The sequence below is a fragment of the Leguminivora glycinivorella genome, unplaced genomic scaffold, assembly GCF_023078275.1.
Source record: "Leguminivora glycinivorella isolate SPB_JAAS2020 unplaced genomic scaffold, LegGlyc_1.1 Scaffold3, whole genome shotgun sequence".
Taxonomy (NCBI): Eukaryota; Metazoa; Arthropoda; class Insecta; order Lepidoptera; family Tortricidae; genus Leguminivora; species Leguminivora glycinivorella.
The window spans coordinates 560,514-582,567 of record NW_025952828.1 but is presented as its reverse complement, the minus strand read 5'-3'; the positions used below and the strand labels follow the sequence as shown (position 1 = coordinate 582,567).

General features: G+C 37.9%; 1 protein-coding gene across 1 annotated transcript in view; it reads right to left on the bottom strand.

The window, feature by feature from the left end:
• Positions 1 to 11,603: 11,603 nt before the first annotated feature.
• Positions 11,604 to 22,054, bottom strand: part of LOC125242019 — a 145,125-nt gene continuing 134,674 nt past the window's right edge. The window contains exons 5-6 of the mRNA XM_048150724.1: positions 20,766 to 20,925; positions 11,604 to 12,111 (exon numbers count right to left, since the gene is read on the bottom strand). Of these exons, the coding sequence (XP_048006681.1) occupies positions 11,985 to 12,111; positions 20,766 to 20,925 (287 nt within the window). The 3' untranslated portion in view covers positions 11,604 to 11,984. The remainder of the gene's footprint in view (positions 12,112 to 20,765; positions 20,926 to 22,054) is intronic.

Here is a 22,054-nt window from a genome sequence, read left to right as displayed (position 1 = left end):
GATGACGTGGAGTCGTGCTGACAGGTGTACAGGTTACAGTCTACAGTTTTCGTGCACAATGACATACAGGGCGGGGATGATGTTACGCGACAAATTTAATGGTTTATTTTTGACTGCATTTAGAAACTAAAATTCTAAATAAAAGTTTCGAAAATCGTACAGTCAAGTGGGGTAAAATCACATTTTAAGCCTCGTCCTTTCTATTATTATTATAATTCTTGTAATTATTGTAATTCTTACTGGTTTTGTCACCTAGCATTATTTTTGCCACAGCTCATGCGAATCTGGGGTCCACTTTGGCCACTAATACCAGGATAAACTTACTGACTGACTGACATTAAAGGTAGAAAACTCGCAAAACACATCTGTGAAAAAGGAACTCGAATAATTTGTAGCATTTATGAGTTATAAACTCAGCCAAGATTTGAAAAACGTGCGTTACTTACTGTTTTTATAATATTTTCCATAACACGTAAAATAGCAATTTGTTAGGGGAAATTGCGAGGCATTCTAAGTGATAATGAAGCACAGGTTTTGATTGATCGCCTAAACCAAATGCGTATCTGCTCCCCATATGACGGAGATGAGGTATTACATTAATGTATGGGTGTTTATGTTTCTTTTTGTCATGTTTAACATAGTCAAAAACATATGTAGCTCCGTATAGACAGCTACAGTCTAAGAAAAAAACGTACCTCAGAACCATATAGGAAAATGTACGGTGGCCTAGATGGCGTTACACCTTTGGGCGACGCTCGGCTAGATGGCGCCAATATTAATATTTGACATTTTAACACATATCAAGCTAAGAATATGGACCAAATTGTCAAACCTGAGGTTTAAAAGTTTTAAGCTTGTGTCGAGAGATGGCAGTATATGCACTGTGATTACATAATTATCATCAGATACTGGCTAAATCCATGTGTTATTTAATCAAATCATCTCACATTATGATCCTCAACCTTAAAATAATAAAATTGTGCTAAAATATTGATATTTTATATAATAGTTTGTTTACATTGTTGACAATTTCTATTGACGGCGATTTTAGATTGGCGTTAAGTGTCACTTTCGAGCCATAAATATATGTGAAAAGTGACACTTAACGCCATCTACAAGTGTAATCAAAAGCTACAAGACATTTTGTGGCGCCATCTGTGTGTGGTGCAGTTTATGCGCGTTCTTCGGCGGTCGCATTTTAATGTATGGGATGGTATGATCTTTTTATACACCGTTTCCATACATAATAAATGGATTAATTAGTGTGAGAGGACCTTAATCACGACATTAGTCATTGTCAAGTGTTTGACGGCACATGTCAAAACAAATAACATTAGGAAGTGGTAAAGGATGCCACACACGTGTTCAGTATTTTTTTTTTAATAATTCGATAACCGTAAGAGTTAAGAGGCTAGTTTCTTAGAGAAATTGATTGCATTTGAAATAAAGAATCTACCATTAAAGTTAACGGAATTCAATAAAAACGGTGTATTTAATCTATGTGAGTGTCATATGACATTTGTTAGCTTATATCCCTAGCTTTAACACTATAGGAATAAATGTTCGTTAGCACGGCAAGGGTTAACGTCGAACGCCAACAGTGTGCAATGTAAACATACCCTGAAGCCAGGCTTTGTTGAACTACCGGTGCAAATATGCGGTTAGCTAAAAGGCTTCCTAAAATGGGATAGGGAGTTTTTAAATTCTAACTAGACAATCGGCAATGCGGCATCGCTTCACGGTTAGTATTCCAAAAATACGCACTAAGCATTTCGCTTCAACATTTCTTTTGCGAACCGCCAAGGAGTGGGATGCCCTGCCTGAGTCTGTGTTTCCGCATGAGTACAATCCAGGTCTCTTTAAAGCAAGAGTAAATAGGTATCAAGCGTGCTCCACCGTAGACCGCATCATCACTTACCAACATGTGTGATCATGATCAAACGTCTACCTATTCATACTAAAAAAAAAAACTATTGCAGTAAATATTGCATTTGCAGTGAATTGTTTTAATACTGACGACCGCTCGTTGCGAAATGGGAGTTAGGGTCTTTTGGCAACTAATCCCAAGATTTGGCGAATGCACTAGTTTTACGAAAGCGACAGTCATCTAACCTTCTAACTAGGCCTTATTAGTCCAGCTTCCACACGATGTTTTCTTTCACCTAAAAGCGACTGGTCAATGATCATCAAATGACATTTTGCACAATAAGTTCCGAAAAACTCATTGGTATGAGTCGGAGTTCGAACCCGTGACCTCTGGATTGAGAGTCGCACGTTCTTACCGCTAGGATACCAGCGCTTCACACCTCGCACTTACACTTTTCTTCTACGACCTTCAGTGCGCGTAGCGCGTAGCACTTGAAGCGTAGCTCAGAAATTCAGTGACCTTGTGGCGCGCTCAACATTTTTTTTTTTTTTTTTTTTTTTTTATTTAAAGAAAAAAACACAGTTACATAGTACCGTAAATTAAATTTTCGCCAAACTGTGAGACAGTTTGTTGGCGTAGCGCTCAATTAAACTTTAAACTACATTAGATTAGGTACTTTACACTAAGATTAAGATAACAACATTGAAATAAGTATATAGCAATTGTCAGTCTACGATAACAGAAACTTTTTTATGAAAGTAGATAAATTATTGAGTGTACAACATGGGGCTTAAAACCCGTTATAGTTGGTAGGTTTATACTACAGCAATAGGCTCAACTGACCATTCGTGAATGCTATCGCATTTCAATAAGGTTCACGAATGATCAGCAGGCTTTACAAGGTTTTTTTTCAGTAACAGCCGCTTAAATTTGGTTTTCAAGCTGCCTATACCGAGTTTTGGTGATTCGAGTAAAAGTGGGTAATCATTATAAATTTTAGGAATCAAATATCTTTTTGTTCTTCGTCCATAGTAATTCTTTGCCGTTGGTTGAAACAGTTTGATTATTTTACTAGACCTAGTGACACGTTTACTTATCCTGATTTTTTTATGACAATCTGAGTAATAACTATGTAAAACATTCAAATATACAACTTTACAGTGCACAGGGAGAATTTTACAAATAGAAAATAGTTTATCATAGTTATTTTTGTGCCTTCTCCTAATTTCGTTGCTAACTAGATATTTAATTAATCTTATCTGAAGATTTTTTATTTGGTCTAGGTAAGTTTTGAATGTAAGCCCGTAACAGCTAAGAACGTAACTTATTAATGCGTCAGCGAGTGCATGGTAAACAATGCGCAGTGTGGCCTTACTTACTACTCGATTTAGGTGGTAAAACTGTCCTAAAACAGACCGAAGCCTATTACATACTAGATTTACATGATTTTTCCAATTAAAGTGTTTATCTATCAATAATCCCAAATACTTAAATTCCTCTACTATTTCAATTTTTATGCAATTACAATTATTTTTATTCGTATGTAAACATTCATAAGAGTGCCCTATGATGTTAATGTTAGTGTTATTTGTTATAATTTTAGCTCTCTTATTATACGGTGAAAAAATATGCATACATTTTGTTTTGCTAATATTTAATAGTATCCCGTTATCATGGGCCCACTTAGTAACACGCTCGAAGTCTGACTGCACTTTGTTTACCATGTCTGCGATGTCCTCGCCGGCGAACAGCAGGCACATATCATCCGCGTACATGTACACCGCGCTGTTCTGTACTACATTCGACACGCTGTTCACATGCATGATGTAGCCGACGGGCCCGTACACCGAACCGGTCGGCACGCCGAGAGTGACGCGCGCCTCCGCGCCTTCCGTGCCGGCGACGGCCGTGCGCAGGGTACGGTTGGTTAGGTACTCGCGGAACCACTGGTTCGTGGGCCCGCGGATACCACACTCGTCCATCGCCAGCAACAGCTGTTCATGGTCCAGCGTGTCGAATGCTTTTTTATAGTCTATAAACACGGCGAGCACCTGCTGTCCGTCGCCGAGGCTCCGGTTTACAAATTCCGAGAACTGGGTCAAGGCCGTGGCAGTACTGCGGCCCTTCCTGAAACCATGCTGCGACTGCGAAATTATATTGTTATGTTCCAAGAAAGCGCTGACTTGTCCTACCACAACCTTTTCCACAATTTTATTAATTACTGGTAATATAGCAATTGGTCTATAATTTGTATAATTTAAATGGCATCCCTGCTTATAAATAGGTCTAATTATGGACTTTTTTAATTTATCCGGATATAAACCTTTTGATAGACACATATTAACAAATTTGGCTAGAACTACACTTAAATCCTTTTTAGCATATTTGATATCTTGAACTCTAATTTTATCTATACCGGGTGATTTCCTGTCACTTAATTTGTCTATAATTTTTTCAACCTCACTCGGACTCACTTTAATAAATCTAAAAGATACATTACTCGGTTCGACATAAGACTTTCTGTCCAAAAACTTAAAGTTACAATTATGTTTTATATCCACAATTTCCTGTGTAAAAGTAGTTGAAAACTGATCACAGATACTTTGCATATTGTCGGTTTTCCCCAAATATTTTATTATTGTTTCGTCCACATTACCTTTAACCCGTCCCAGCCACATGTTAATTTTGCCCATTGCAATTATTTTTCACATTGCAATTATTTTATCCTTTTATTTAACGCTATTTTCATACAATAACCAACCCCTTTTATTATAGCCGTTAACTTAAACGTCTCGTAAATTCTTCCCATATGAAAACAGCCTTTAGCACAAAAAGCTTAAGACTCAAAATGCCACGGCAATTAGTAACGTTAAATATGTTTTCGGTGTTTTCATTGACGGTGGTGTTATATTGCAGTCATTAAGGAAAGTTCTGGAACTGTTATTATAATTGGACTTTATTACAATGGTGATAAGGAACAGCTTCGTGTGACGCTGAGTAAGGTCAGGTTTTAATCGTTCATAAAAAATGACGCGAGCGTAAAGTGTGAGGTTGGAAAATAAATGGTAAATAAAAATGATGTAGGAACATAGAGGAATAAGTAAGGAAAGAACTCCATACATCAGTAAATGCTTTTTCCCCTCACTAGCTCGGAAACACGTGTTTTGTCCTTTAATACTAGCGGGTAAAAACGCATTTTATCCACTAGTGGGTAAAGTAATTTGACCTTGAATAAAGTCAAATTAACTGCTTTAAAATTGATAAAAGTAGGTGAATCTAGTAATAAAGATGATTTACCACCTATGGAACTTGTAGTTTTCTCGCTATAGTGAGGGGAAAAGTTTTGTGTTACACTCGGGTGCAAATGTATTTTACAACTCGTGTGTTAAAAAACTCGCAAGTTCAGGATTCTATTCTCGAACCACTCGCTTTGCTCGTGGTTCAACTACCTATAGAATCCTTTCACTTGCTCGTTTTTCAATTCCACATTCGGCGTTAAAATACAACTTTGCCCCCTTGTATAACAAATAACTATTTATTTGTATAGGCATAGTTAAGTGACATCTAGAGACAATCACGCGTCAATCACGCGTCAAATATCGTGAATTATCAGTACCACTACTCGATACTAGGTGGCAACTGTGTCTCGTCTGCCCAAAATTTAATATTATAACAGTTTACAAATTATATTACAAGCAGAAGGAATTGAAAACAGAATACTGATTAATACTATTGTAATATTAGCTAAAAATTGGTGAGCATTAGTCTTTTCGTTCGTCGCCACATCTATTGACAAGTAGCAGTACTGATAATTTACGCTAGCTGACGCGTGATTTTCGCTAGATGTCAGTTAACTATGTCAATACAAATAACCCGCATTTACTGATGTATGGAGTTGCTACTCTTCCCTTACTTATTCCTCTATGTGTCATCATCATCATCATCATCATCATATCAGCCATTTATCGCCCACTGCTGAGCATAGGCATCTCTTCCAGTACGCCACTTCTCCCGGTCCTGGGCTAATCTCATCCAGTTGTGACCCGCAGTTTTTCGGATGTCGTCGACCCAACGAGCCAAAGGACGCCAGGCACTTCTTACATTTGTTAGCGGCCACCATTCCGTTAACATTTTGGTCCACCTGCCATGCAACATGTCCTGCCCAACTCCATTTTAGTTTAGTAATAACGAAACCTACGTCTTGCACCTTAGTGCGACGACGGATTTCGGTATTCCTGACTCGGTCTTGCATCTTAATACCGAGCATGGCGCGCTCCATGGCGCTCTATGTGTAGGAAGGTGGAATCGAAATACACTCGCATGAACTCGTATAAGGCTTAAAATATCTGGGCGACCGAGCTTCGCTCGGTTCTATTTTAATATATCACGTCTTTAGATAAAAAAAATTCTTATAAATACAAAAACAAAAAAAAGACAAAAAACAAAAACTTAATTTCTGGCCGGGATTCGAAACCCTGACACCTACGATCTATCTGCGTATATTAGACCGACCTCGTACGACTGAGCTAAGCGGAATCGATGCGCGCGCGGCGAAATTAATGACCATATTTTACGTTTACTAACGCGAAAGAAAAACTCATGAAAACTCGAAAATTCGCGTTTTCCGGGATCTAAAGCTACGCTAGATCGATTTTTCACCTCCGAAAACCCCCACCTAACAAATTTCAGCGAAATCGTTAGAGCGGTTTCCGAGATCGTCGGTATATATAAATAAATAAATAAATAAATAAATAAATATACAAGAATTGCTCGTTTAAAAGTATAAGATAACACGCTCATATTGAGCGTGCACTCAAGCGGGGAGGGGCGTGCGGCGTGCATGTCAAACAATTGAAGCTCATACAAGTGTTAATCATAAATCATAATCATAAATATTTTATTTGTAAACATAGGTACATATAGATCTTACATGGAGTTGTGTCAGTGTCGCTATGCTTTGCCTGTAGGCATACAAATATTTTTTTGTGGCGATTGTTAGTATGTAAGTTTCGCCAGTAAAGTGACAACCTGCTGAATTCTATGGCAAGCCAGCCAACGCAACGGGGCTACGCTGTTTTGTCATCGCCCAAATTTAGTATTTCTTTTTTTTTTTGTATACTTATTTTGTTCCATTGGCAACACTGTTAGCTGTACATTTGTAATCCTTATTACAAGGGCATAAGTGTTGCTGTTAGTACTTTGCAGTGCCTAAGTATTAATTTTATTTTAATGTGATGTAATTCATTTTAAGAAATAAAACAATATTATTAGCAAGCCTTTAAACTTCAATTCCTCTTCACTTTTTAAAACTTAAATCAGGTTCGCAACTCCTGACTTCAGCAAACATTAATAAGCGCGTCGCGTTTTCAAGTTTTCGAGTGCAGAAGTTCGGAACCTTTTATACCTGAATAAAGTCTGAATTTAACAGCTGCAGTCTTTTGAGGAAAATTGCACATCGTTTGCAGCAAGTATAAAGTTAATGAGAACTAGAACTGAGCAGGTACCTGTATATTACATGATATATTTAGAATATTTTAATTTTTTTTTAAATATTAGGCCATCGTGTTTCCACAGTATAAGACCCGTAATAAGTCCTATAACAAACGTACGCCACGAGTTATGTATGTAAGTGTGCTGTGTCCATACGCAACACAAGGCGGATGAGACAGATTCATTCTCGATCATTCTCATTCGATTGGATGTGTTGCGTACAAACGCGAAGTTAGAAGCGTCACTACTGGCACAGTATAATAAAGAGTACTATCGTACAGTATGGCCACTCCCGCTCCCCGCTGAAAGTGCCGCCCAACCCCGCTCGGTTACCTCACAGTTACCGCCTGTCAAAAACGCGAACAGTCAACCTGTCATATCTCACTTATACAAGCATAGTACGCGTTCACCTACACGATCTTAGACTGTGCTAGGAACGCGCCTCTTTCATATGTTTGATCGCCAGTGTCCGAGATGTGCTACTGGTCTTATCCCTTTGTACCATATTGTACCATATTTGGCCGTTATAAATTATTTTCTACTGACAGCTGTAACAGTTAAAATTTGAACAAATATTGCATACGTCACATGCGGTAAAAGGTTGTACTGTAGTGTTATTATCAGTGTAATTGCTGCCTTGTCTATGACCCCGACAAATTGCATGCTTTGTTTGTAAAAAGTGAACAACTTACATTACTAACCAAAAATACTTACATTCCTCATAAGTCTCATAACTTACGGTATTTATAGCGTCGTGTAAAACGTCAAACACTTCTGCTAAAGGTTCTGAAAAAATACAAAAAGAATTTGGACTGATCTATTTATTTACAAAAATATAAGTCACAAGGTAGTAACTAGAAACTATTTTGCATATTATTTTTAATTTACATTTTCCTATTTTTACATAATATAATTATGACAATTATTTAAGTAATCTTAGTGAATTAAATAATGTTAGTGTAATAATACTTAATTAAATATCCTAACTCATAACAAGGAAATAATTTAGAATTTAACAATTTTAGTATCGTTATCTATAATCTCATACTTATTTTAACTACTATACTTAAAATCATGTATTTAAAAACACGTGAATAAATATATCATCACAATAAATTAAAACAATTTTTTGAAAAATGAAAGAAATGGAACTTGCATAATTGTATTGATAATTGTTTTCCTGTACATTATAAACAGTAACCTCCTTATTCATAAATGTTCTCTAAAGTTATCAAGCCGATAAAGTTCGTTTGTCCCTTTCTATCACACCTATACCACGTCTCGGACACTAGCAATCAAATATATGAAAGAGGCGCGTTCCTAGCACACAGTCTAAGCTCGTGTAGGTGAACAAGTACCATGCTTATATGAGTGAAATATGACAGGTCGACTGTTCGCGTTTTTTGACAGGCGGTAACTGTGAGGTAACCGAGAGGGGGTGGGCGGCACTTTCAGCGGGGAGCGGGAGTGGCCATAGTGTACGATAGTACTCTTTATTATACTGTGCCTATACATCGGAAAGGGACAAACGAACTTTATCGGCGTGATAACTTTAGTGAACGTTTATGAATAAGGGGGTAAGTGTATAAGCACAGAATATATAATAGTACAAGGTATAAGGCCGGAACGCACGTTCATATTGGGTGTGCACTGTGCAACGGGGCGGGATGTGCGGCGAGCATAATGTACAGCCATAGTGTGGTTCGACCAAACGATGGAACGCTGCGTGTGCAATCTGGTGTACGACACTTTTCCTTTTTTCTTTTTAATTAAATTTAGTGTGTTCTGTTTGTTATTATTCTTTTTTTATATAGATCACAGTCTGTTGTTATTTTTCTTGTAACGTTTTCACTTTTATTCTTTTTAATTGTTTGACCACTTTTCTTGTATGTGTTTTGCATTTCTTCTGTCTGTTACCCTCCGTGAATCTTTCTCACTTGATGGTCTCATCGGAAGATCAGCGCTGGAAGTCCCCAGCAACACGCTGAGATGAGGCCATTTCGTGGCACTTCATTATTTTCTGTCTTATTCTATTCTATATCAAACAATTGAAGCTCATACAAATGTCCTGAGTCAACGCTGCATAAGGTGGACGCACGCTCGCCCGCCTCGCTGCACGCCCCGCCGTACGCACCGCTCCGAGCGTCTACTCAAGTAATGCCCATAGTGCGTTTTCACATTATCCGATCCGATATCGTCATTTTGGATTTTTTCCTTTAAATTCTTCCGGTCCGTGACTAATTTGTTAACACCTTATATATTTTATTTAGACAATATACGATACGATAGTACACATTATTTTATTATCATGATAAAAATGTATATAACTGTGTTTACATCTTAAATTATGTGTCAATTTTACAAGATTATTTACATTTGTTTACACCTCCTTGTCTGCCCTCAACAACAAATAAATAAAATAAACTATTACAAAAATCTTATTATTCAATAATGACTCTTCTGTAAGTAATACTAATATTTATAAAATGAGAAAGTGTGTACGCGTCTGCTTGTTCGTCAGTCTTTCACGGAAAAACAGAGGAACGAATTGACGTGATTTTTAAGTAGAGATAGTACAGTCAGCTGCAGAGAAAAGTAGACCTCCTATACTAATTTGTAGTAGTAGTAGTAGTAAACTTTTTATTGCACAATTAATAACAAAAAACACAGTAATTACAGTATAGAGAGTTACACTGAGAGAAATTTGCATTGTGAATTTAACAAGTTCGACTTGTTGCGGTTTATCCGTTTGAATCAGCCAAACGTATGTTTAAAACAATATGTGTCAGATTTTTTTATAAAATCGACTTGTTGATTCAAATATATTGCCGATTCAAATGACAAGTAGCTTGTTGTTTGAACCAAAGAGCACGTAGGCGCTATTTTAACCAAAAAACTTGTTGAACGAACATGAAAACTGGTTGTATTTTCTCTCAGTGTACTGTCGAAGTAAAATGTGTAATCACAGTGCATAGACTGCCATCTCTTGACACAGGCTTAAAACTTTTGAACCTCAGTTTTGACAATTTGGCCCATATTCTTAGCTTGATATGTGTTAAAATGTCAAATATTATTATTAGCGCCATCTAGCTGAGCGTACCCCAAAGGTGTAATGCCATCTAGGTCACCGTACCTTTTCTGTATGGTTCTGAGGTCTTTGCTATGAGTATTTCGCCACTACTTTAAAAAAAACTTGAATCTTCGCCTTTCAATGAAAAGAAAATTGTAGTAAGTATGTATGGAATGCATATAGACTTACTGCGTTTTAACTTTGTGGAACAGCGTGAGATACGAGATTTTTTAAAATAAATAATAAATAATAAATAAATAAATATTGTAGGACATTCTTCTTACACAGATTGACTGAGGCCCACGGTAAGCTCAAGAAGGCTTGTGTTGTGGGTACTCAGACAATGATATAAATAATATATAAATACTTATATACATAGAAAACATCCATGACTCAGGAACAAATATCTGTGCTCATCACACAAATAAATGCCCTTACCGGGATTCGAACCCGGGACCGCGGCGTAGCAGGCAGGGCCGCTACCGACTGCGCCAGACCGGTCGTCAACACCGGTCGGTCGGTAAAAGTAGTGACGACTTAATAATTTGTATGCAAGGAGGTCTACTTTTCTCTGCAGCTGACTGTACATATAAGGCATGGAGACTGACATAGGCTACTTTTTGTCTCTTTCTAACCTAGGGGGTTTCATTTCCCTAAAATGGGGAGTGGAAGTTTGTATGGAGCACCCGCAATTTTCGATTTTAATGCGAGCGAAGCCGCGGGCAAAAACTAGTAATGCAATAAATCCTATTAGTTTTCCCGCAACATAATACAATGTTTGGCTTTCCTCGGATTTCCGCCTGTCCGCATTGTGGGAGCTCCTTTCATAACTGTTGTAAAAGCATGTCAGTATGTATGCTGGTATCTTAGCTAGGGTCGGGACGCTGTGCGAGCGGAGGCGATGGCGGGTCCAAAGCGTTTTACATTTTGGGGCTGTTTGTGATATGAAATTGTAGATCTGTATTCTGTATTTATTGTATCTGTATATTCTGTATATATTTCTGATGAAGAGATACTTAACTATGATTTAAAATCAATGTTTGTAAAACCTGCTTATAATGTTAGATATAACTACTGCATAGTGTTTTATCTATTTTAGATTGAGTTTCCAACATAAAAAAAAATATATTTACTAACACACACAAACTTATTAATAAACAGCTAATAAAATAAAGAACGTATATTATTTAATAACTTTTAGATATGAAATGTTAACAGAGAGTACTTAAAAATATTTTACAGTTAATACATAATATACATAATTTTACTACTGTAAATATAATATTATTCAATTTACCACACCATTCAGACATAATTAATTATACAATCACATGTGTTCATAAATAAATACTATAACTAAGTACTTAGTTACCGTCCACCTTGTCACTATTACAACAATTAAAGTCACACTTGTAAATACATGAATAGGTATTATGACTTAGAGTTCACCTTTTATATCAACCAAGCCACCCTCCCCCCCTTTTCCCTCGGAGGGGTGGGCGCAGGATCCGCAGGCGCGGACACGCGTCGGCGCGCGAGTGTCCGCGGAGGTTCGCGTCATGCGCAGTCGATCCGCGCGCACACGGCCGCGCTCAGGAGTGTAGCGAACGCGAGAGCGATTTGCACGTACGCTATGACGACCAGGTCGCGGGGTGAGGGGCGGGATTCTTCATCGTATGCGTCCCTGTTGATAGAGGAAAAATAGTTATTCGTTTACAAGGGGGCAAAGTTGTTGTTTAACCGCACGTGCCAATATTGAAGCCCGAGCAAGCAAAAGATTCCAATATTGAACCGCAAGCGTAGCGAGTGGTTCAAAAAGTGGAATCTTGTGCATTTCGGGGGTTTCAAGGCACGCAGGTTAAACAAACTTTGCTGCCGATTGAAACACAATTTTTTTACCACACCAACACGAACAAACTACTGACTATAATATGCAGAAAATCAAACAAAATCAAATCTATCAATTATTTCAACATTTATAATTCAAAATCATCATTTATAGGTAATTTCTACCAGTCAGCTCAAGGGGTCACTATCAAATTTACCTTACCGCTAAAAGACTATATAGCTGACATGTCTGGATTGTGTTATGTCTTTGTGGCTACGTAGACATGAATGCTAAATGCGTCTTTAGCAAAACGTCTGGATCTTAAAACGTAACAATTTAAAATGATCTAACTGCAAAACATCTTCATCTTCGAATGTCTGTATTACAAAACAGACATGAACGCTAAACAGTCGAGGAGCAAAAAGTCTGGATTGTTTAATGTTTTTATTCATTGAGGTATATGTAGGTCGTTTGGTGTTTATTCTTTTTAGCAATAAAAACATTGAGGTATATGTACTACGTACTAGAGGCGACGTTGCTAAGAGAATTTTTACACACCCCACTGCGGTCCAATGGACCGCAACGTTGTCAGTCCTTACCAGGTCCTTGCGGTGCAGTGACGTGCCGTGATACACATACTTTCCACGTGAATAATGCCTCCTTGTGTGCTTAAAAATTGTACTAATCACTCGAGGAAATCAAATAAAAGCCAAGGTGTGACATTTCATCGGTAAATTAAACAAAAAACTCGTCTATAATATTTTAAGATTGAATATTCTACAAACTTGCGAGCGGGAGCGACAATGCCGCCATTTTGGTGACGCAATCATAGACTATAAAAAGTTAACCGCGCAGATGTGCCATTTACACTGTTCTTACTAGTGTGTTTCACCTCTAATAGAGTTGCGAAATATAAAAATTTCTATTTGGAAAATTATTAAGTAACTACTTACTATTTCATTAATTATGTTACTAAAATATAGAAAAAGTTTATTTGTTTAATATATATAGTTAATAGTTTTTGAGTAAAATTGTATTTTTAGCACGCACACTTTTTGCAGTTTTCTTCGGCCTGGTCATGAAAAAAGAGAACAATTGATACTCTTTGTCCAAAAAAATCGTGCTGAGGAAACTTGGTTACCAACTGACCACTATATATGTTCATTAAACTTCTGTGATTCGCCCTTCGTGATTACACTGTACTTTACATGTAGTAGCACGCGAATGTGCTGCCATCGTACACAATTTTAGAGTAACATTTTTAACAAAAAAATATCTCGCCTAAATTGGGGGTATTTCATACACGTTTTGTGTGGCGGCCATCGTGCACGTACTTTTCCTTTGTTAGTGAAATAATTGTGTTTTTACTAAGTTTAGTGTAGTGTTTTGTGTTTGCGGATAAAATGGGAAAACGCAAACATCGTGAGGAAGATGAGGAAGATTACTTGGAAAGAAAAATCCGAAGTCTCGAGAGGAAAAGATTGAAGATTCGTCGCAGGCGCCGTCATCGTAGTTATAGCCCTAGTACGTCCTCATATACAGATAATTAATATGAAGGTAAGATTTTCAGTTATCTTCGTCTAATCATTTGATAGAATGTGTTTTATGTACATGCCAGCTTTGTTTTATTAAATAGATACATTGTGCAATGAGTATAGTCTGTAAGGCTATTACCGACCCTAATTTATACCTTCAGTTCAATCCGAGAGGTTGATCGCTGTGTAAAAGGGAAGCACATATATTCCTAGAGCATCAGTCCGTGAGGCTATGCCGGAATACTATAGGTAAAATACCTGGTTGCGGCGAATTGTCAATGCTATCAGTCTAGACTACAGTCCGCGAGACTGTAGCACGACTGCCTATATGTTTAAGAACATTAATTACGTTAATTACAACGGCTTATATGTACTATTTTATACGTAAGTATATAGATATGTAGATACGTATGTAGATACGTACGTAGTTATAGTATAACATCCAACATCGAGGAAGTAGGCGGTAGAAACACTACCTATTACCCTACAAAATGGGCAATTCACAAAGATCACCGAGCCGCTTATGATGTCTGACCAGTATAAGCGTTGGTCTCTGATTGAAAACATCATGTATAGAGATAAGGGTCAAAGATAATGGACACTTATTTTTTGTTGCTGAAATTAGAGCAGCATTGTGAAGGCTATTTGACCGTATTGTTATAGAATCCCTTGACCAACAATACTGTATACGACTTAACCGATGATGAGGCCGGTGCTTCAACGTCGGGTGCGCTGCCTGCTGCTGGCGGGCTGCGATCGGTGGTCATACAGAATGGAAGCGCCGCCGGGCCCCGCGCGGTGGACGCGCCGGCCCCCGCGCCCCCTCCCGCACCCGCCGCCGCCGCCGCGCCGGCGTGCGCGCCCGCGGCCGCGACCACCACGCCGGCAGCGCCCGCTCCCGCGCCTACATCCGCAGCTACCACCACACAGGTGACCGGTGAACAAATTGGTTTACAAGAATCTACGCCAATTGTGACCGCGCTTGATCCCGGTTTATTATGTTTGTTGGGCGATGAGCCCGTAAAAGAAGAAACATTTGGTCCTTGCATTCACGACGATATCTCGACGAGATGGTCCGACATTCTAGTTAATGGTATGAAGGACGATATTAAGAATGATATTTTAAAACGTTACGAAATACCAGAAAATTTAAAATTAGCGCAAGCTCCTATACTCAATCCCGAGATTAAGGTCGCGTGTAATGATAATGTTTTAAAACGGGATAATATTCTAAGTTGGGTTGCTCTCGACTATTATAACAGGAGTTGCCAATACATTGTCGAATATCTTGACAACATATTCAACTTTAGACAACAACAAACAGGGGATCATAAAGTCACTGAGCGATACAGGTAGACTATTATGTCACTTACATTTTTCAGAGACTCAGAGCAGGCGTAATTTCTTGATGCCTAGTTTAAATAAGGAGATCAAGGATAATATTAAGGACTTAAAGCGCGATAGTTTGCTTTTTGGTAAAGACTTACAAGAAAGTCTGAAGTCAATAAAAGCAATGACTAAAACCGGAGCAGAATTGAGACCGACTGTCACAAAGCCTAAATGGACGCCCAAGCACCAGCAGGCAGGAGCAGGACCGTCGACATCGAGGGCTTTAAACTGGAGGGGGCAGCCGTCGTCGGCGTCGCGGCCGCCGCCTCGCCAGAGTCGCCAGACGCCAGCGAGGACGAGCTACACGCGTGGCGGGCGCAGACCGCCGCCGCCGTCCCGCCGCGCGAGCGACCGCCGAGCGCCGCCGCCGCGGCCGCACGCCCGGACCTCGCGCCGCTAGCATCGGATGCTGATACACAACCTCAGGCTGGTAGACTTCAATTCTTTTATAAAGTATGGTTAGGCATTACCAAGGATCCCACCGTATTGTCTTGGGTCCGTGGTGTGCGTATTCCAATATCGGATTGTATATCTCAATCGAATATTCCTGTTAACAAACCCGAGTCGGTTGCACACGAGACGATTATGAACGAGGAAGTCAAAAAACTTATTAGTGCTGGTGCCATACAAGAATGTGATCCGTGTCAGGATCAATTCTTGTCCAGTATTTTTCTTATTAAAAAGAGTAATGGAAAAAATAGATTCATTCTATATTTAAAATCATTGAATAAGTTTATATGTACCCCGCACTTCAAACTCGAAGATTATAGGACAGCAATGAGACTTTTATCACAAAACGCTTACATGTGTTCAATAGATTTGAAAGACGCCTATTTTGCGATAAATATTGATCCTGATTACAGAAAATATTTACGATTTCTTTGGAAAAACAAAACATATTCACGAAGTTAATGCGTCCTGTTGTGCAGTTTTTGCGCAATCAAGGTTTTTTATCAGTCATTTACTTAGACGACTTGTTACTCTTCGGTGACACGTATTCTAACTGTTTACATAACTTTAATGTAACGAAAGACTTGTTAGAATCATTAGGATTTACAATAAATGTTGCTAAATCAATAGGTACACCAAGTCGAACGGCAAATTTTCTTGGGTTTAGTTTCAATTCTGCAAATTTGACAATTAATATTCCATGCGAAAAACGAGAGAGGATTAAAGACGAACTTTTATACTTTAAATCCATTCGAAGATGTAAACTTCGTAATTTCGCACATTTGATAGGATTATTAGTTTCTGTTTGTCCGGCAGTACCATACGGCTGGTTGTATACTAAGAGATTGGAAAGAATCAAATTTCTTTATTTAAGTAAAAATGATGACTATGATCAATACATTAGCATTCCGGGTAGCTTAGATGATGATCTAGATTGGTGGATATATAATATAGAAACATGTAGTAATCCGATCAAGACAGGAAATTATCAATTAGAGATATTTTCTGATGCGTCGCTAACAGGCTGGGGAGCAAGTTGCTCAGATATGACAGCCAGTGGTCAGTGGTCCAGTCATGAGCTTGGGCAACGCATTAATTGTCTAGAGTTAACTGCCGCGTTTTTTGGTTTAAAAATATTTGCTAAAGATTACAAAAATTGTGAGATTTTGCTAAGGATAGACAATACCACTGCGATTTCATATATCAATCACATGGGTGGTGTTCGATTCCCACATCTGAGTGAATTAAGCCGACAGATATGGCAATGGTGCGAGGAACGCGACATACATATATTTGCTTCGTATGTTCGTTCAGAAAACAACGATATAGATGCAGAATCACGCCGGAAACATGCAGACATTGAGTGGGAGCTAGCCGACAGTGCCTTTCGGAAAATTTGTAATTTTTTAAACAAAAGTCCAGAGATTGACCTCTTTGCGAGTCGAATAAACAAAAAATGTACTAGATTTGTTTCGTGGCATCGTGATCCTGACGCGTACAATATCGATGCGTTTACCATATCTTGGTCGTCGTATTTCTTTTACGCTTTTCCACCATTTTGTCTAATACTTAGGATGTTGCAAAAGATAATAACAGATAAAGCGGAGAGCATTGTTGTCGTGCCACTATGGCCTACACAACCCGGGTTTCCTCTTTTTTGAGAGATTATTGATTTCTGAACGAATAGAACTCCCACCTAAACCAAATTTATTGTCCTCCCCTTACAGTGTCGAACACAAGCTGCACAGGAGCCTTACCCTGGTTGCCGGAGTGTTGTCCGGGCGGCGTTCATGAGGCAAGGCACTCCTGCAGAAGCGGCAGACATCATGCTAGCGTCACTTACAGAAACCACACTTAAGCAATATAATTGTTATTTAAAGAAATGGTATATATTTTGTAAAGAAAAATGTTATGATATTTTTGATGTCGGCGTAGCAGAAGTATTAGATTATTTCACATTACTTTTTAATCAAGGTTGTCAATTTGGATCAATTAATACTGCGAAAGCAGTTTTGTCATTAATATTGAATAATAATGTTATAAATAATCCAACCGTGAAACGTTTTATGACGGGAGTATACAAACTGCGGTCTCCAAATCCACGATATGATTTTACTTGGGACCCTTCAATCGTTCTTAATCATTTAAGTTGTTGGTATCCAAATTAAAGCCTTTCTTACGAGCATCTTTCTAGGAAGTTAATAACTATTTTGGCATTAGCTACGGCACACCGTGTGCAAACATTATCGTTAATCAAGCTAAGTAATGTTCATAAATGTAATAGGAAATATATTATTAACATTACAGATAAGATTAAGACATCCGCAGTTAATCGCATGCAGCCAAAACTGATTCTGCCTTATTTCGATGAAAATCAGTCAATTTGTCCTGCAAGGACTTTAGAATGTTATTTGGTTGTCTCATCTACCAATCGCCCAAGCGATTGTGATTTTCTTTTTACAAGTTTTAAAAAACCATTTAGAAAAGTGTGTTCACAGACCTTGAGTCGATGGATCAAAACCACTTTGCTCGAGAGTGGTATTGATACATCGATCTTCAAATCGCATAGTACGAGACACGCAAGTACGTCAGCAGCCAACCGGCTCGGGGTTAATATAGAACTGATTAAGAAGACCGCCGGTTGTTCAGATAATTCCTTGACGTTCGCTAGGTTCTATAATAGAGATGTTCTAGCGGACTCGTCCGAAGTATTTGCTCGTACAATATTACATGGTAATAATAATTGAAGTGTCTGTTGATTACAGTTAAACTGACGTAAACGTTTGTTTTATTTACATTTTTCAAACATACATGTTTTATTTAATCTGCTATTTCGTGTAACTCTAAACATCTACATGTAAAGTACAGTGTAATCACGAAGGGCGAATCACAGAAGTTTAATAGATAATCAAACGAACTTACCTGTAAGTGATGTTCGATGACTATTAAACGATGTGATTCGCCCGAGTGATTACAACCCTCCCTGACCCGAACTGGTCAAGCTCCAGATTCTACCCAATTGGTCACGAAATAGCACACGTATTTGATGGCCTTTTTTATAAGAAACGTGTATGAAATACCCCCAATTTAGGCGAGATATTTTTTTGTTAAAAATGTTACTCTAAAATTGTGTACGATGGCAGCACATTCGCGTGCTACTACATGTAAAGTACAGTGTAATCACTCGGGCGAATCACATCGTTTAATAGTCATCGAACATCACTTACAGGTAAGTTCGTTTGATTATCTATTATGTATATTAGAAGAAGAAGATAAATACAGCACAATTATTTTGTATTAATATTTTAAAGAAGAAGATAAATACAGCACAATTATTTTGTATTAATTTGTATTGTTTAAGTTGTAAAGAAATAAATAAGTTTGACTAGAATATCCGTATTTTATTTAACTATAATGTAAAATTCCCGTTAGGCAGAATATAATAATGTGTCACATCTGATGGTAGACCTACTCTACGCGTAAATAACCGCTCCCCGCACCCCGCGCATTTGTCAGCATGCGCAGACTCGCAGAGTTTTCGCTTGGCAACGTCGCCTCTAGTACGTAGTACATATACCTCAATGTTTTTATTGCTAATAAACATCCAAATTATAAACAAATCAATTATTTTTGTAGTCGGTACCAGACCTGTTCGTCGCCTTGCTATTGCCTGTTTGCCCCACCCAACCATACACAGGCTGGTACCGACTCCAAAAATAATTGATTTGTTTATAATTTGGATGTTTAGATTATTGCAATACGATAAGAAATCTGAATTCAAAGGTTTATTATTTTTTGCTTTTTAGTTTCTCCGTGTTTTGTAACGCGCTTATTTTTGAAGGCGGTTTTATTTTTTGTTAAAAAGTTAATTTATTTGTTGATTTTTAGTGGTTCCTAGTGATATTATATGTATCAGTCCGAATATATGTACAGTAGTGAAAGAATTATCCTTTAACTCCTAACCATTGAGGAGTTGACCTTCCATCATCAGCTCAGCCACATAAAATTACTACCGTCAGGCATAAATACTGGTGTACCTTTGAAAAATACACTAAAAACATTACATGTGCCTATAACATTTGAAGAGTTCCCTCGATTTCTCCAAGATCCCATCATCAGACCCTGACTTGGTGCCAATGGGACCATCTCGGGGTTATACCCGTTCGATCAAAAAAAAATATTTGTAAATCGGTCCACGATTCTCGGAGATATCGAGTAAAAAAAAAAAAAAACATTCAGTCGAATTGAGAACCTTCTCCTTTTTTGAAGTCGGTTAAAAAGAATAAACACCAAACGACCCGTTAGCAAAACGTCTGGTTATAAAATGCTTAAGTGCCTTGAGAATTCAAACCTTCTCGCACTGTTAATAAGAACTGTTACATATTTATTATAAACCATGACGTCCATGACACATTATATTTCCGGACGTTTTGCTACTGTATCGTTCTGTGTTGACGTCAATTAACTAACTTCACTTTTGACTTTTTAGATATGCTAATCATACGGACTATATATATTTCCAGACGTTTGGCTACTCATTCATTCTAAGTCTTAGCCATCCAGTTAAATTAACTTTTTGCTGATTGAGTATTCTACTTTCAAGTCATCCCAGTTGAATTGACTTTATGCTGACTGTATATTTACATTTTCTGACATCTAGCCGAAATAGTCGTTTAGCGATAAGATAAACTTGATAGTGACCCAGCTCAAGATATCAAGTTAAAATTCGTATGAAATTACTTTGCACTCTTGTGGATAAAATGCAATTTTGCTATCTGTTTTCGAATAGCAAAGTAAGCCTTTATCAGGTTGGTGTGGTGAAAATACTTTTATTGAATTCGTAAATTAATTCTTTAGGTGAAATATTAAAATATGGGAATAACAATAAAGTAAAATCATGACCTAGTGCCTTCTAAGCCGCAATCATGAGTTTGAATCGGGTATGGGCATTTATTTGTGTGATAAACACAGATATTTTTTCCTGTCATGTCGTCGCCTAGCACCCGCAGTACAAGTTTTACTTAATTTAGGGCTAGGTTGATTTGTATTAAGGTGTTCCCCAATGTTTACTCGTATTTATAGACAGATCACTTATTAAGAACCTGAAAATTATTACAAACACATTATTTATCTTACCCGTGTTCGAATCCAGGCGGTCCCATTATCGTCCTACAGCACTGCACGACGAGCGCGATAAGCAGACACGCCGCGCCAGCCCACAGAACGCTCGCCACGCCCGCTCCCGCTGCCGCTCCGCTCGTCACTGCCCAACCCCGCGATGTGTGGATGGACACCGCTGGAAACAGGGTTGCAGCTGAATTAATCTGATAATAGGCGAGATGACTAAAAAAACTAATTCGTCCGTCAGTTACATTATCAAAGAATTTTAGACACGTATTTTTTCTTTTTCTCGTAAACGAAAAATGACGACGGTATAGTGCGTTGAAGTTTCGCGTGACGTCACGCCTAGGTACAATTTTTACTTAGAAGTGACGTCACAAGCCCCCAGTCCGGAACTTTGATGCTCTATATCTTTGTATTTTTTCATAGATCGTCCAAAAATACTGAACATATATTTTTCGCTTTTTCTTATTTTGAAATCATTAAATGTCAAGCGTCACTTTTAACATTATTGCATCCCTTCCGTAATATGGATGACGACTACCATAAAAAAAATGGCATTCTGTTTAGTCCGTCAGTTAGATCGTCCAAAAATACTGAACACATAATTTTCGCTTTTTCTAATTAAACTGACGGACTAAACAGAATGCCATTTTTTGTGTCGTCATCCATATTACGGTAGGGATGCAATAATGTTAAAAGTGACGCTTGACATTTAATGAGTCGTTTGCAGGGAGTAAATAAACGCAACATCTGAAAATTAATTGTTTTTTGCACAATTATTTCAATTTACCACATATATTCTGTCAAACAAGTCTGTCAGTAAATAAGAACTAAGAAAACTATAGGTATCCTTTTCTCTAGCACCCTAAAGAAAAGGATGCATATAGTTTTCTTTGTGCTTATTTACTGACAAACTTGGTTGACAGAGTATAGCTTATGATCAGAGGGCGGAATTGCTCATGGCAAAAATCAAACGTCAATAGAGTTGGAACGTTAAATTTTATCGACTATCGATTAAACTGAAATTATCAGTATAATTATTGTTGAGTTGTTTTCGTCGTAAGTAAGACAAGGGTACTTCTTTATCCATTTATTGACTGTTTTTCGTTTTGGATTAACCATTTTTTCAAACGTGAATTAGTTGCACTAATAACCTAACCAAAAAATTAAAATTTTGAAAAAACCCCCGACCGCGACATAGTACACCGATTTTCATGAAACATGGCTAAGAACACTCCCGATTAACTCAGCTTTCAGACAAAAACAACTAAATCTAAATCGGTTCATCCATTCGGGAGCTA